Source organism: Pleurodeles waltl, chromosome 11 (assembly GCF_031143425.1).
Source record: "Pleurodeles waltl isolate 20211129_DDA chromosome 11, aPleWal1.hap1.20221129, whole genome shotgun sequence".
In the NCBI taxonomy this organism is placed as follows: domain Eukaryota; kingdom Metazoa; phylum Chordata; class Amphibia; order Caudata; family Salamandridae; genus Pleurodeles; species Pleurodeles waltl.
This window is the reverse complement of record NC_090450.1, coordinates 808,535,059-808,547,319: the sequence shown is the minus strand read 5'-3', so window position 1 is coordinate 808,547,319 and position 12,261 is coordinate 808,535,059. Positions and strand designations below refer to the sequence as shown.

Here is a 12,261-nt window from a genome sequence, read left to right as displayed (position 1 = left end):
CAAACCCTACCAGGCTGCTTGCACTTTGGCAATCGCTAGGACCAACTTCACAAAGAGCTGGGCAATCGTCCCAACCCCTTCAAAGACTGCCCAGCATCTCAACAACTGGGAAAGCTGTCTTGTGGAACAGAGGAGCTGCTTTACTGCACCTGCAGGCACCGCTCACAAAGTCTGGTACTCTGTCCTGTTGGCCACCGGGCCCACCGAGGGAACAACGAGCCAGGAGAAGACTGTTTAGAGACCAGGAGGTCAGTCCCGTCACTTCACTGAAGTTGCGAGAGGCTGACCCTTCCAAGAGCCTCCCTGAACCTCTAACTTTGGTATTGGACCCCTTCTAGCTACCAAGGCTTGTTGGTAGTCCAATCCGGACTCCAACAGCACAAAGACAAACCTACCATTGAGGGACATCAGGATTCACAAAGCCAGCATCGGCACTCACCAATACAAAGAGTAAGCCTCTAACTACTGCAACCAGACACCAAAAAGCAACTCTGCACCCGAGTCCAAGTAATCCAACAGTGCCAACAGGGTCCAAAGACCCTCTAGAGCGGCGCCCCCAGATGGGCTCAGCCGGATTGGTCCTCCAGCCCCTGCCTGCAGACTCTTTCAGCAGGAAACAGAGAACCACGAGGAACTTTCACAGCATGACCCAGTCGGACAACTGCACTGCACACACCACTGCACACGAGCCCCCAGCCCGAGTATCAGTAAACCGAGGTTGTCCCTGAGTGCCAGGGACCCTCGAGACCTGAGCCTCCCTGTGGGTTCCACTGGAGTTCCCAGAGTCCCTGCTTCCAGCCTCTTTCGGTTGTACCATTTCCAATTGACCTAAATGGGGCACCCGATGCTGAAAAGCACTCCGCACCCTGATGCCCCAGAGCTGACTGAGGTGACCTATTGGTGCTGCCTTCGACCTTGACCACCACTCACCTTAAGTCCGGGAAGCCAGTCCTGTAAGACGTTAGCAAGTGGCCATATGCAGTATATGTTTTTTCTCCATAGGAATACATTACTGTGTTACTCTGCAACTACAGTGCATTGTCTATTTCTTGTAAAATCACTAGCTCAGGAAGTAATTACCGAAGATCGAAGTTCTTGGTATTATTAATAAATATATAAAAAGACATGTTTTTCTAAATTGGCCCAGAGTTTCTTCTTGAGCGTCTGCCCCATTTATTGGCTCTGTGTGTATTCAACAAATGCGTTTCCCACTGCCTTCTGATAAGCATAAACTGCTTGCCCACATTACCACAAAAGAAAGCATTTGGGATTATTAATTTTAGCCTCTATCTACTAACAGGGGTCCATCTGTACTATCTGCATGGTGTGCCACTACATTAACACACTACATAGATAGTCAGTTTCCAACAAACTCTACCATAAAAACAGTTATTGGAAATGTTTTGCTTGCTGAAGTTTTAACAACAAAGTAGTTATCAATTTAGTGACACTAGGCTTAATAAATAATACTGAAAAAACCTGCTCTTAAAAGTATTGAAATATACAGAGCAGACTCCTTGTCTTATTTTCTAATGACGCAATGATGGAACTACACTTTAGTGGCAGTTTGGTAGTTTAAAAAGTCCAGTATTGGCATCAAGAGATTCTGAATTGAAGTAAATAGTATAATGTTTAACCCTCCATGCTACAGTTACCTGCGTAGGTTCTGTCCTCCTTTCCCTTCCAGTGTAATCTCCTTGAAGTATTATGTTTATCTCTTAAAAGGAGTTTACTCCTCTTGCAAAATGTAATATCTCCCCAAACCCTATTGTCCACTAGTATCTGCAGCAGTACACATGTTTAAAATGTTTACTCCTCTTCGCCTTTCAAATCATTCACAATTTTGGGGAAATAATGTCTGTCTTTAACCTTCTGAAAATTCTCTACATCGATGTCCCTGTTGCATCATTTACCCTCTGAAAGATCACCTTCTACCAATGCCCAAAACTCCTATTCTGGTTTGGGGACCTTTAACACCACCCATCAGCTAGAAGTTACTAGGTCTATGGAACAATAGGTTGACATTCTTTTGCCAACTCCAAGGTACATCTTTCACTATTTTTAAATTGCACATCTTTTTTCACTCTTTCCTAATTTTTAGATCAGAATGAATAAATTACTTTTGTTCTCTGGAGGTAGGCATAGTGTCCTCAAAAAATGTGAAAGCAACCGCCCTTAACGAAGTAGGTGTCTCAAACTGTATCTGCCTAGAGAGATCCTTTTCTTTCAGCTCCTCAGCAATGCCCCTTCGCACCATAAAAAGAGCTGATCGTTGCACCACATACGGCTTACCTCCTCTTCCTCAGGATGAGCTCCAGAAATATATTGCAGGATCACCTAGCCTATTCATAGACGAGTTTACCACCACTCTCCCAGTCAAACATCCTTCAACTTATAGGACACGTTTTCTGCATGAAACTACTTGGGAATAAGCTCTGCACACACATACTGCCTTCATCAATTTTACTGTTTAGTCTGTCACAAAAATGCCCTTGAAGCTACCAAATGAGCTAATAAATGTGACCGAGAAAACCCAAAATTTACACTAATTTAGCTGCACAAAACTGAAACTGAACAAAGGATTAGTGAGAGACAAAACAAAATAAAAGAGGTGGAAAGCCCTGGAAATAAATACACCAAAGGAAGTTAAGTATGGCAAATATGAATCTAACCAAGATATGCAGCAAAACTAAATCTACAAGAACATTGCTGAATCAACCAAAAGCATAATAGTGAAATGCGATTTGCTCAAGCTAATTAACACCTCTAATTAACGTAAGCATAAAACTGAGTCCCCAAAAAATGAGTTAAAAACTGCACTAAAAAAGCATGGAAAAAAACAGAAGGAGCAGGAGACAGGATAAATCATGGCCATTGCCCCCAGGATTCAACACAGTCAAAAGTAAATACAGAAATAAATCACAGGTACCAATCTCAAATATAGCATAGGTGTGTCCTCTCCCAGCCAAAGAAGAAGACCTAGAGGAAACGGACGACTCCTGGGGAAGCACAGAGCAGGAGTTGGAAGCATGGCATATGGACTGACAGGTTACAGAGGAGGGGGTGCAGAACACTGCGAGGGGCAGAAGGTGCACAGGCGCAGAAGGGTAAGGAAAAAGCAGCAGAGGACGGCAAGAGGTCAATGAGACTGAGATCCTGAAGGGAGAGAGATGCTAAGGATGTGTGTCAGGTCTGTAGAATGTTGGAATGAGTGGCTCAGGACAAAGACAATTTAAGGAAAATAGTTTGAGATAAGAAGAATATGAATGATCATATAGCAAGATGGAGGATGAAACAGGAGCATAAAAAAGACAAAGGGCTATATAGGTCTCCCCCCCCCCCCCCTTATGAGCAATCGCAGCAAAAAATTAACAGCTGTTAGGGCAAATTACAATACGTCTAAAAAAACACAAAATGAACAAGATGGTTCAATCACACATACCACTTAAACTGCAGTGAGCAGTCCAACTCACTTCACATCCTGTAAGCACAACCATCACAACATTAAATAAACTGAGTACCTGGGGAAAATGCACTACCAGAGCGGTACAACATCAAACAACATTGTTGAATCAACAATAAACCTAACCCAAAAGAAGCTGACAGAAGCTGCACAACTCTGCAAGTACACATACATGATAACAACAATTAAATTACAGGGACGAAAACATCAAGTGCTACAGAGATAGCATTGATTATAAATAATAAACTCTATCCTATAGAACGTATAGACCTAGTCATTATAACAAATATGTCACTTCCTATTTACCCAAACAGAACCACACTGCACCAAATGTATGCACATTGATGACTTCCGCCCTCACCATGTATGCAGTTTTGCTGCTGATCTCCATGAGCTTCTGTTTTGCGAGGCGCTCAGCATCACGGGCCTCCTGAAGGTCTTGCCGTAGCTGCTCAGCTTCCTTTGCCCTAAAGTTTTCAAAACAAATGATAATTAAAACCACAGGGATCTGGGTAGGAATAAAGGGACAAGAAACAATTTGTGAAGTCGGAACGCACGTAGAAAGCAGTAAGTCAATTGAGAGAATAGAGACAAAAACAAGGTTAAAACAAAGGATGTTATAAGAGTATTCATAGCTCAAGGTCCCCTTCGCAGTCCATACCAAATACTGTGGACTAAGAAATGCATCCAAGGAAGCGGTCAACAGAGACAATGATGATATGATCATGAGGTGGAAAAGGATAGGGAAGCACAAACTAGACCACTGACCTTCGTTCAGACTCTTCCGCCATCTTAAGTGCCAGCATTTCTGTCTCAAGCATCTTCTGCTCCATCAGACGTTTCTCATCCTCTGTCCGAATAGCTGTTGCCTTGATCCTTTGCATTTCCTGCTCTGCCTCAGCTGCCTTCTGAGCGAGGAGCTTGGCCTCCTCTTCTGTGATTTGAGCCTTCTCTGCTAGTAGGTCTGCGGTCTCCTCTGACCTCATCTAAAGAGTAAAGGAAGAGATCCCACACAGATTACAAAACGGCACTGCTACAAGAAGCGAGTTTCATAGCATTAAGTGACCTAATCCAATCAAAAGAAAAGTTTCAAGGCACTCACTCTGTAACAAAGGCCACGGCAGAATGCTTCTGGTACATCACCATTTCAAACTAATCTATTTCTCACACACGGAGTCTTTCAAGAACCTAAATCGTGATTTGGATCATAACCTTCCATAAGGGTTGGTGTATAGGGCAAAATTGACATGATGTGAAAATCCATGTCAATGAAGGCAAAGAAGTTTAAAAAAAAAAAAAAAAAAACTCTACCTCATGCACAAGATGTGATTCTACCGAAAGCCATTGGCAGAAGACTGTGACAAGCAGGTTTAACAAGTTTCTAGCTAAAATGTATGGCACAAGCATTAAGCAATATGCTGATTCAAGCAGAGTAGCAAAGTATCCAGCACAGCATGAAAGCACCCTTACATCCTTTGTAAGGCACATGTGCAGCTATACATGGCAACCATTTTTAAATTTGCAATCCTAACAAGGAGGGTTGCCATTTTGGAACAGTAAAATAAAACTTTAAAAATGTAAAACAAAAAAGGAAGTGAGCAGCTGGATAGCACTTTGTACTTGCCTGTACTTAGTAACATTTTATAACAAAGAATAATAAAAATAAAATATTTAAAATGGGGAGTTGGATGAGGAGCCCAGGAGAGGAATGAAAACCAAGTGAGCAGGGTGCACAGGAACAGGAGTGGAGAGAGGGCAATTACTACTAAAGATGTTCATACCCAAGATCTACAAAGGCAGGAGTTTCCGATGATGGATGACATGATAGAAAACAGGTTTTCTGTGTCGGAGCATTTCATAATAATATCCACCTCGAATGGAGTGACAGGTGAGGGTCTTGAGCAGTTTTCAATCAATAGGGATACAATTCTTCAGGAGGCTAAACAGAATCTCAGGAAACAATGGACCGGGGGATAGTGTTTTTAGTAAAACCCCACCACGGACATAATAAATGTGCAAGGCAGAGCTTCAAATGACTTGAGCCTGTACTTCCGACACTGGGAGTAGTTCTCAGACACGATCAATACAATGAATATAAAGCATTCACCAGCTCTTCGGACATTAGGCAGTTTCAGGTAAATTGCCACTTGATATAGGTACTGGAAGTATCTTTAGGCCTCAGACGTGATTAGTGTATTTAAGGTATAACGTCACAATACGATGAAAGGTCCAAACCTATGAGGAATGGTGATCATTATGTTCCCTCAAACACTGGAGTTAAGTGGTGTAATACCTCATATGCTTTGGCATCTAAAACTGGGGAAAAAGTTGTAAACAAGGCGTGCTATTATGTACAAATATGCATCACAGATGGAGAGGTATTAACGGGCTGAAATAAACATTGCACACAGGAGACGGTGAACGTGCCAGACGCATTGCTTCCATGATGTACATTCCTGCCTCAAATTCTGCTGCACTGGGCATGGACTCTCCCAACTGACAGCAAAGCTTTTGATTGTCAGAGGAGCAAACAATGGAAACAGAAAGAAATGAGTTTAATAGTATAATTTCTGATTTATGCAAGATTGACAAACAAGAGACAAAAAGCATAGCTCCATGACACTACTAATGAATATAGAGAACCTGGAAATATTAAGACACTGCACTAACCCCCACATTAGGAGAGCAATACATAACAGAGATGATTTTAAAGCTGACAGTCAAGAAATGATAAACATACTAGCGCATCATTGGCCATTTGAGCCTCCTCTTTTACTTGGAGCAGTCTCCTTTCCATTTCATCTCGAGAGCGCTCCGCCTCTTCTCGCATCTGTTTCTCTCGCGCCAGCCGCTGACGCTCCATCTATCAAACCAAATACATAGGAATGAATGATACTGAAATAGTGAACTATTGAGAACATTAGCCAGAAGTAAGTCTCAGTAAGGGAACATAACTTAGTTACTTACCTGCTGTAGTAAACTCCTAAATACTAGTTATTTACGACATGCTAGAACATTGCCCCTAATAAAAATTACCAAAAGCTGCAAAAGTAAAGTCATAACAAACTATTATTATGTACCACTGGCCACTTTGAGCTCCATGTATCCTTCACGATGCAGTTCCTTAACAACTCCGACCAACAGATACATTTCAACTGGGCTGGGTTTTGGAGAAAGTTTGGTGTAAGTACAGGAAATCTCAGTTGTCGAAAGTGCAATAGGTGAGAGTCACATTACGATCCTCACACCCACCCTCTTCTTTTCGAATAGGGAAAAAAGTAAGTGTGTAAAAGGCACAGGGAGACAACAACAGCATCGGCACTGGCATTAGGCAAACATGTTTGGATGAAAATTTGAGCAAACAGTGCTGCCTTGGTGGAGCTGATCTTCACAAAAATACCAGATAAAAATAGTGTGTTCAAGTGGCTGTCCCGCAGACTACATCAATAGGCATATGACTCTCTTAAGTGACTACTGCTGAATTGGCTGATGAGCAAACACTTTCACCCGCAGCAGATGAGATGCAGCCAAGAAGTCTATGCGTCATGGGTTCACAGTAACCCTGCCAGTCTGATATATATCCTTCAAATGTGACAAAACACTACTGGTATGTCTTTGAATTTTCGACTTCTCAGGCTCCTTACTGGGGTCTAGAGAAGGAGGCAGGGTGATTTATCTCTTGAATGGTAAGGAACCCATAAACGTACTTGTGAAAGACGAGCTCATCCATATCTCTGTATGAAAGCAACAATATAAATATAGAAGGGAACAAAGTAAAACGTTTTGGTAGCTGATCCCTTAAAATTATTAGACTGAGGACCGCATATCACACAAGATGAACAGGAGGTCACAAACTCAAGCACTACCTCATAAAATTATTAAATCAAATTCTGTTTGTTTTGAACTATGTGTTTCCAGAACTGATGCAATACATTGAGCTGCACGGCCCCACAATACCTCAAGGAGCAATCAATTCATTGTACCTTTTCTACACTCTGCTAATGAATACAGAATTAGTTTTGCCCTTGCTCCAACTGGCATGTGATAGGATAACATGCTATTTCATTTAACAATTTAATATTTATGCAGAGGCTTTGCTACCAACAGGAAATGATCTGGCCCATTTATAGGCGTTACCGTGTACCTAGGCCAAGAACGGAAACAAATATACCTGTGGTGATTCCACTAATAATTGCGATCGGATCATATCTGTAGTTGCTAACTAGAACCTACAGAAAGCTTATTAAAACAAAACAATTACATGTACCAAATGGAGAGGCATTATTTCAAACATGAAAGGAAGAAAAGCATATGACCTTTATAAAACAAATTCAAGATATGGTTTAAAGATCGGGATTTGTTATTTTCAAACCCTAAAAAGCAATTGCTGGAAAATGTTCTGAGGTATGCTGAATATTAATAATGACCTTATGTACATTTCAGTAGTTTTTACTGCTTTGGGTAGGAAACATTAAACATTACTACAAAAGTTTGTTATAACAAATACTGTATGAAGAAACCCTACTCTGTGGAAAAAAGAGTCAATGAAAAGGTACATAAGAAATGTATTACCCAGACTGTAAACCTGGCTCTTTAGGCTGAACATCTTTGAAAGATATACATGTTTGCAGATTATGTCCGGGCTTCAGAGGGTGCTAAGGAGGGGACTGGATGTGGAGCCGAAACCACATTTGCAAAACACAGACCCTTTTGTCTTAAGAGAGGGTGATGTTACTCAGCTGAACCAACAATCAGGAATCAGGAAGCTTTCAACCGACCAGGTCTCCTTTGATCATAAAAGAAGAGGGCAGTGGATTGCCTGCAAGAATGAGGTGCAGCTCCAAAACTGGCAAACAAGCGGTGTCTGCCAACAGCATATAGAGAAACTGTTCTACCTAGTTTGGGGATGTGAATCTGATGGCACCATGAAATCTACACTCAGTGGCTGTGGCAACACAAGGCTCCTGGGTGAGAAACCAACTTTCTTATCTTAGCCATCAGAGTTATCATCAACCATTGCAGTAATATTAAGTATTCCAAATGCTCTAACCACAAATCACCATTAAGCATGCCAAAAAGAGATTAAGCATGTTTTAGCATTAAGATGACTCAACATATGAGCATTACAAAAGAAAGGCACACCTATAAACTCTAAAGTGTCCTACAGAAGCAGATATGGAGCACTGAACTCTACGTACATACATTTCTCTACATTTTCTCATAATTCACATCATGTTGAATAAGGGTCCACCAATAGAAAAGACAGATTATTACAATACACTTCCTACCATCAGACTTTCAAAGGTTCTCCGTTCTTCTGTTAGCAACACATACTTTACTTTTTTTCACTCCTGAGCAGATTTATCACACTGTAAGGAAGTGCTCAGTAGACTGATGTAACCAGTGTCTCAAAAATAATTATGTATAAATAAAATAAAACAATGCAGCCTTTCTGAGATGAACAAGCAGCTGATAATGGACATAAGTGACAATGGGTTTCCTTTTATTTTCAATGACCAAGAAAGAGCAAAATTCTATTTTACGTACTTATTGAGAAATGTTGGCTGCACAGCTTTAGCGCATAAAGATAGTATGCTTTGTGGTCAGCGCATGGGCAAGGTATTAATGAATGCTTGTTCCAGTACTCTTAATCCAGAATGCTCTACCATTTCCAGATTCTGGGGCTGTGCCTTTATTGTAAGGCAATGCTAGAAACGACTTTAGAAGTGCACATCTGTGATAACCAGGAGTTGGCCCAGGTGTCACTTCCATGATTACATCAATTGCCCAAATTTGTTTATTATGTTTCCTGCTGGTCTCACACCATTGTTCACTTATGGTTGAAGAGTGGTGATAAGAGGAGATGTTACTGATAAAATGTTAATGAAATGTTGTTGTATAAAAATATTTATTACAATAAAAGAGCAATATAGAATACTGTAAAGTACATGTTTCCTAATGAATTGGGCATCTGTGGCAGAGGAACAGTAAGCAATAGATTCCCCCTGCAGTTGGGAAGAACAAACACAGGCTTCAAATACTTTCTCCTTAAGTCAAGTAGAAGCAGAAATATACAAATAATGTGTTCTATGAATTCACTTCAGGCTCCTCGTCCATGCGTAGAACGCCGTCCACGACTTAGGACCTGCCTACCTCAAACACCGCATCACCTTCTACTCCCCCACCAGACCTCTCCGCTCAACAAGCACCAGCCACCATACCCCGCAAACGGAAGACGTCAGCTGGAGAAAGATCCTTCGCCTACCTCGAGCCAAAGAGCTGGAACACCCCGCACCTCAGGCAGTCAATCATTGCTACCTCAATTCAGGAAGGACCTTAAAATGTGGCTCTCCAACTGAAGCTCAGAGGATAAACCCCCTTAGCGCCTTGAGACCCTTACGGATGAGTAGTTGCGCTTTATGAACCCTGATTTGATTTCTATTGTTTCTTCCTTATAACTATTTAAACAACAGTTCTTCGATGACAGACATTTTGGATTCCAAGAGCCTTCAAATTAACAAAGTGATACAAGCATAAAACGGAATCTCAGATACTTTAGTTTACAGCATAGCACCAAATTATAAGTGAGCTATTATTGTTTTGTACCAATATAAAACTACAATTAATAATGTGCATGTTTATGTTTTGCTGCTATTGACAGATTATTAGCTCTTACTTTTTTCTTCATGATATTCTTTATTAGTCTCTCCCATTCAAGATGAAGATGATTTTGGAGGTATGTTAGCTAAGGCAAATTATTTTCTGCAGTTACCCTGTTGATCTTAGCAAGGTTAAGATACAAGGAAGAATCGCCTGTTGTTGTTACTTCTTTGAATATCAAGGAACTCGGGGAGTCTTCATCTGCTCCCATAACTTCACATAGATAGTTTTTCACAGTGGAAAGATATTGAGAAATTAACCAAATCATTGATGGTTCCAGTCTTGTTTTAAACTGTGGAATTGAGGAGCATAAATTTAACAGAAATCTAATCTCTTTTATATATGTAATATTTAAATTGCTAACAATATTCACCAGAAATACCATAGATCCATACAGTAAAGGAGATACAGCTTTCACATCTGTTATCTTTAATGCCTGGTTGATTGCTGCAGGAAGCTGGCTCTTTATATAGTGGACCAAAGAGAGGTACACTGTGCAAACAGTCCAGGCAAACCTCAAAGGAATTATAGAGGTAATATATGACAACCCGAATGCTTTCTTTTGTGATAGTGTGCGCGAGCATCAGCGGGTAGTCCTAGGCATATATTCCACACACATAGGCTGTAAGTGAGACACTCAAAGAAATTACACACCAATTTATAAAACTAACATACGTTTATATACATTTTGATACCAAAATCATCAGAATCAGGTAAGTACTTTTTGAGGTCTGAATTTTTACCATTTTGAAAAGTCGACAGTGCAATTTTCTGAAGCTGCCATGTTAACCTATGGAGAAAAAACATATACAGCAAACAGGGACTCAAAAGTGACTTACACGACCAGTCTTCCAGACTTAAGGCAAGTACAAGACAGGGTTCTAGGCCACACCAACAGGTCACCTTGGGTGGCACTGGGAGCAGCCGGGTGCAGTGGTGTAGTTCGGCGTTTGGGGCCCCATTGAAGTCAAAGTGGATCAGTCCAGTCAGAAAGTTGCTGCTGGTGGGGACTGGCGGGGGTGGGGGGGAGAGAGAACCAGTCTGACAGTCTGAGTGAACTAATAAGGGGATTTGGTTCTTGCGATGCCTGGGGACATGGGGACACCTTTGGTCCTCTTCTCCTTGGGTCTGGGGAGGCCAGGTGCAGGTGTCCTGGACTGTCATGTTTCTGTCACTGGAAGCAGTTGCAGTAGAGTGGGGCCTGCAGAAAGAGGCTGCGGGTGTGGACTGGGTGTTCAGTCCGACCGAACCAACAAGTGGGTTTGGGTCTCACAAGGCTCGGGCTTTAGTGAGACCTTTGGTCCTCTTCTCAATGGTCCTAGGCGGCCAGTGCAGAGGTGTACTGGATCGTTGGGCTTCTGTCACCAGCGTCGTGGTAGAGGGGGGCCTGCAGAAAGAGGTTGGAGGCGTCAGCGGGAAGTCCACAGTGGACAAACTCAAGGTGGGCTTCCCCTCTGTACGGCCAGGGAACTAGGCTGACACGGCTGGCCTACTCTTGCTCAGGCTAGGAGGCCCGGGTGCAGTGGTGCTGCCTGCTGTTGCGTTTTGGAGGTCCGGGGTCCTTCTCAGTTCTTCTTGGGGTGCCTGCAACATGCATTGGAGCAGTTCCTCTGCTCCAAGGGAGATTCTCTGCCAATTGACGAAGCACTGTCAGCTCTCTGGGTTTCTTGGAGTCTGCACAGCAGCAGGGCGAGACTGGGTCTCCTCGACGGTCGGGTGAAGCAGTCAGGCTGGCAGGGTTTCTCCTCAGGTCAGCAGTTTTATTTGTCCATTCCTTTTTTTGTGACTGTTGAAATATGAAGTCCTGGTATCAGGGGGTCCCCTATTTATTCAATTTAAGGGCATTAAAGGGAATGAGGAGTAGTAGCCAATGGGTTACCTACCTGTGGGGTCACTAGACCCCTAGATTACCAATTCCTTTGTTGAGTGTGCAATACACTGTCCCAGAGTTCCTAATTCCACCATGCACAAGATGGTGGAATTCCCAATTTTGTGTTCACTTCAGGCTGGTTACCCTAGAGGTGTGTCCAGCCTGCAAGAGCAACACACCTCCTGCAGAGCTACTTTTCCAGCCTGTCCAGGTACCTAATGGGCCCTGGCCAGGAGGGTCAGCATCTCCTAACCTCTGAGGGAAGTTA

At 42.3% G+C, this 12,261-nt stretch overlaps 1 protein-coding gene across 3 annotated transcripts in view; it reads right to left on the bottom strand.

Annotated features, from left to right (window-relative positions):
* The window catches only part of NF2 (NF2, moesin-ezrin-radixin like (MERLIN) tumor suppressor), a 468,843-nt gene that overhangs the window by 173,497 nt on the left and 283,085 nt on the right, over positions 1-12,261 (bottom strand). For all 3 annotated transcript variants that reach the window (XM_069214589.1, XM_069214587.1, XM_069214588.1), the window contains exons 11-13: positions 6,204-6,326; positions 4,232-4,449; positions 3,825-3,930 (exon numbers count right to left, since the gene is read on the bottom strand). In XM_069214589.1, the coding sequence (XP_069070690.1) occupies positions 3,825-3,930; positions 4,232-4,449; positions 6,204-6,326 (447 nt within the window). The remainder of the gene's footprint in view (positions 1-3,824; positions 3,931-4,231; positions 4,450-6,203; positions 6,327-12,261) is intronic.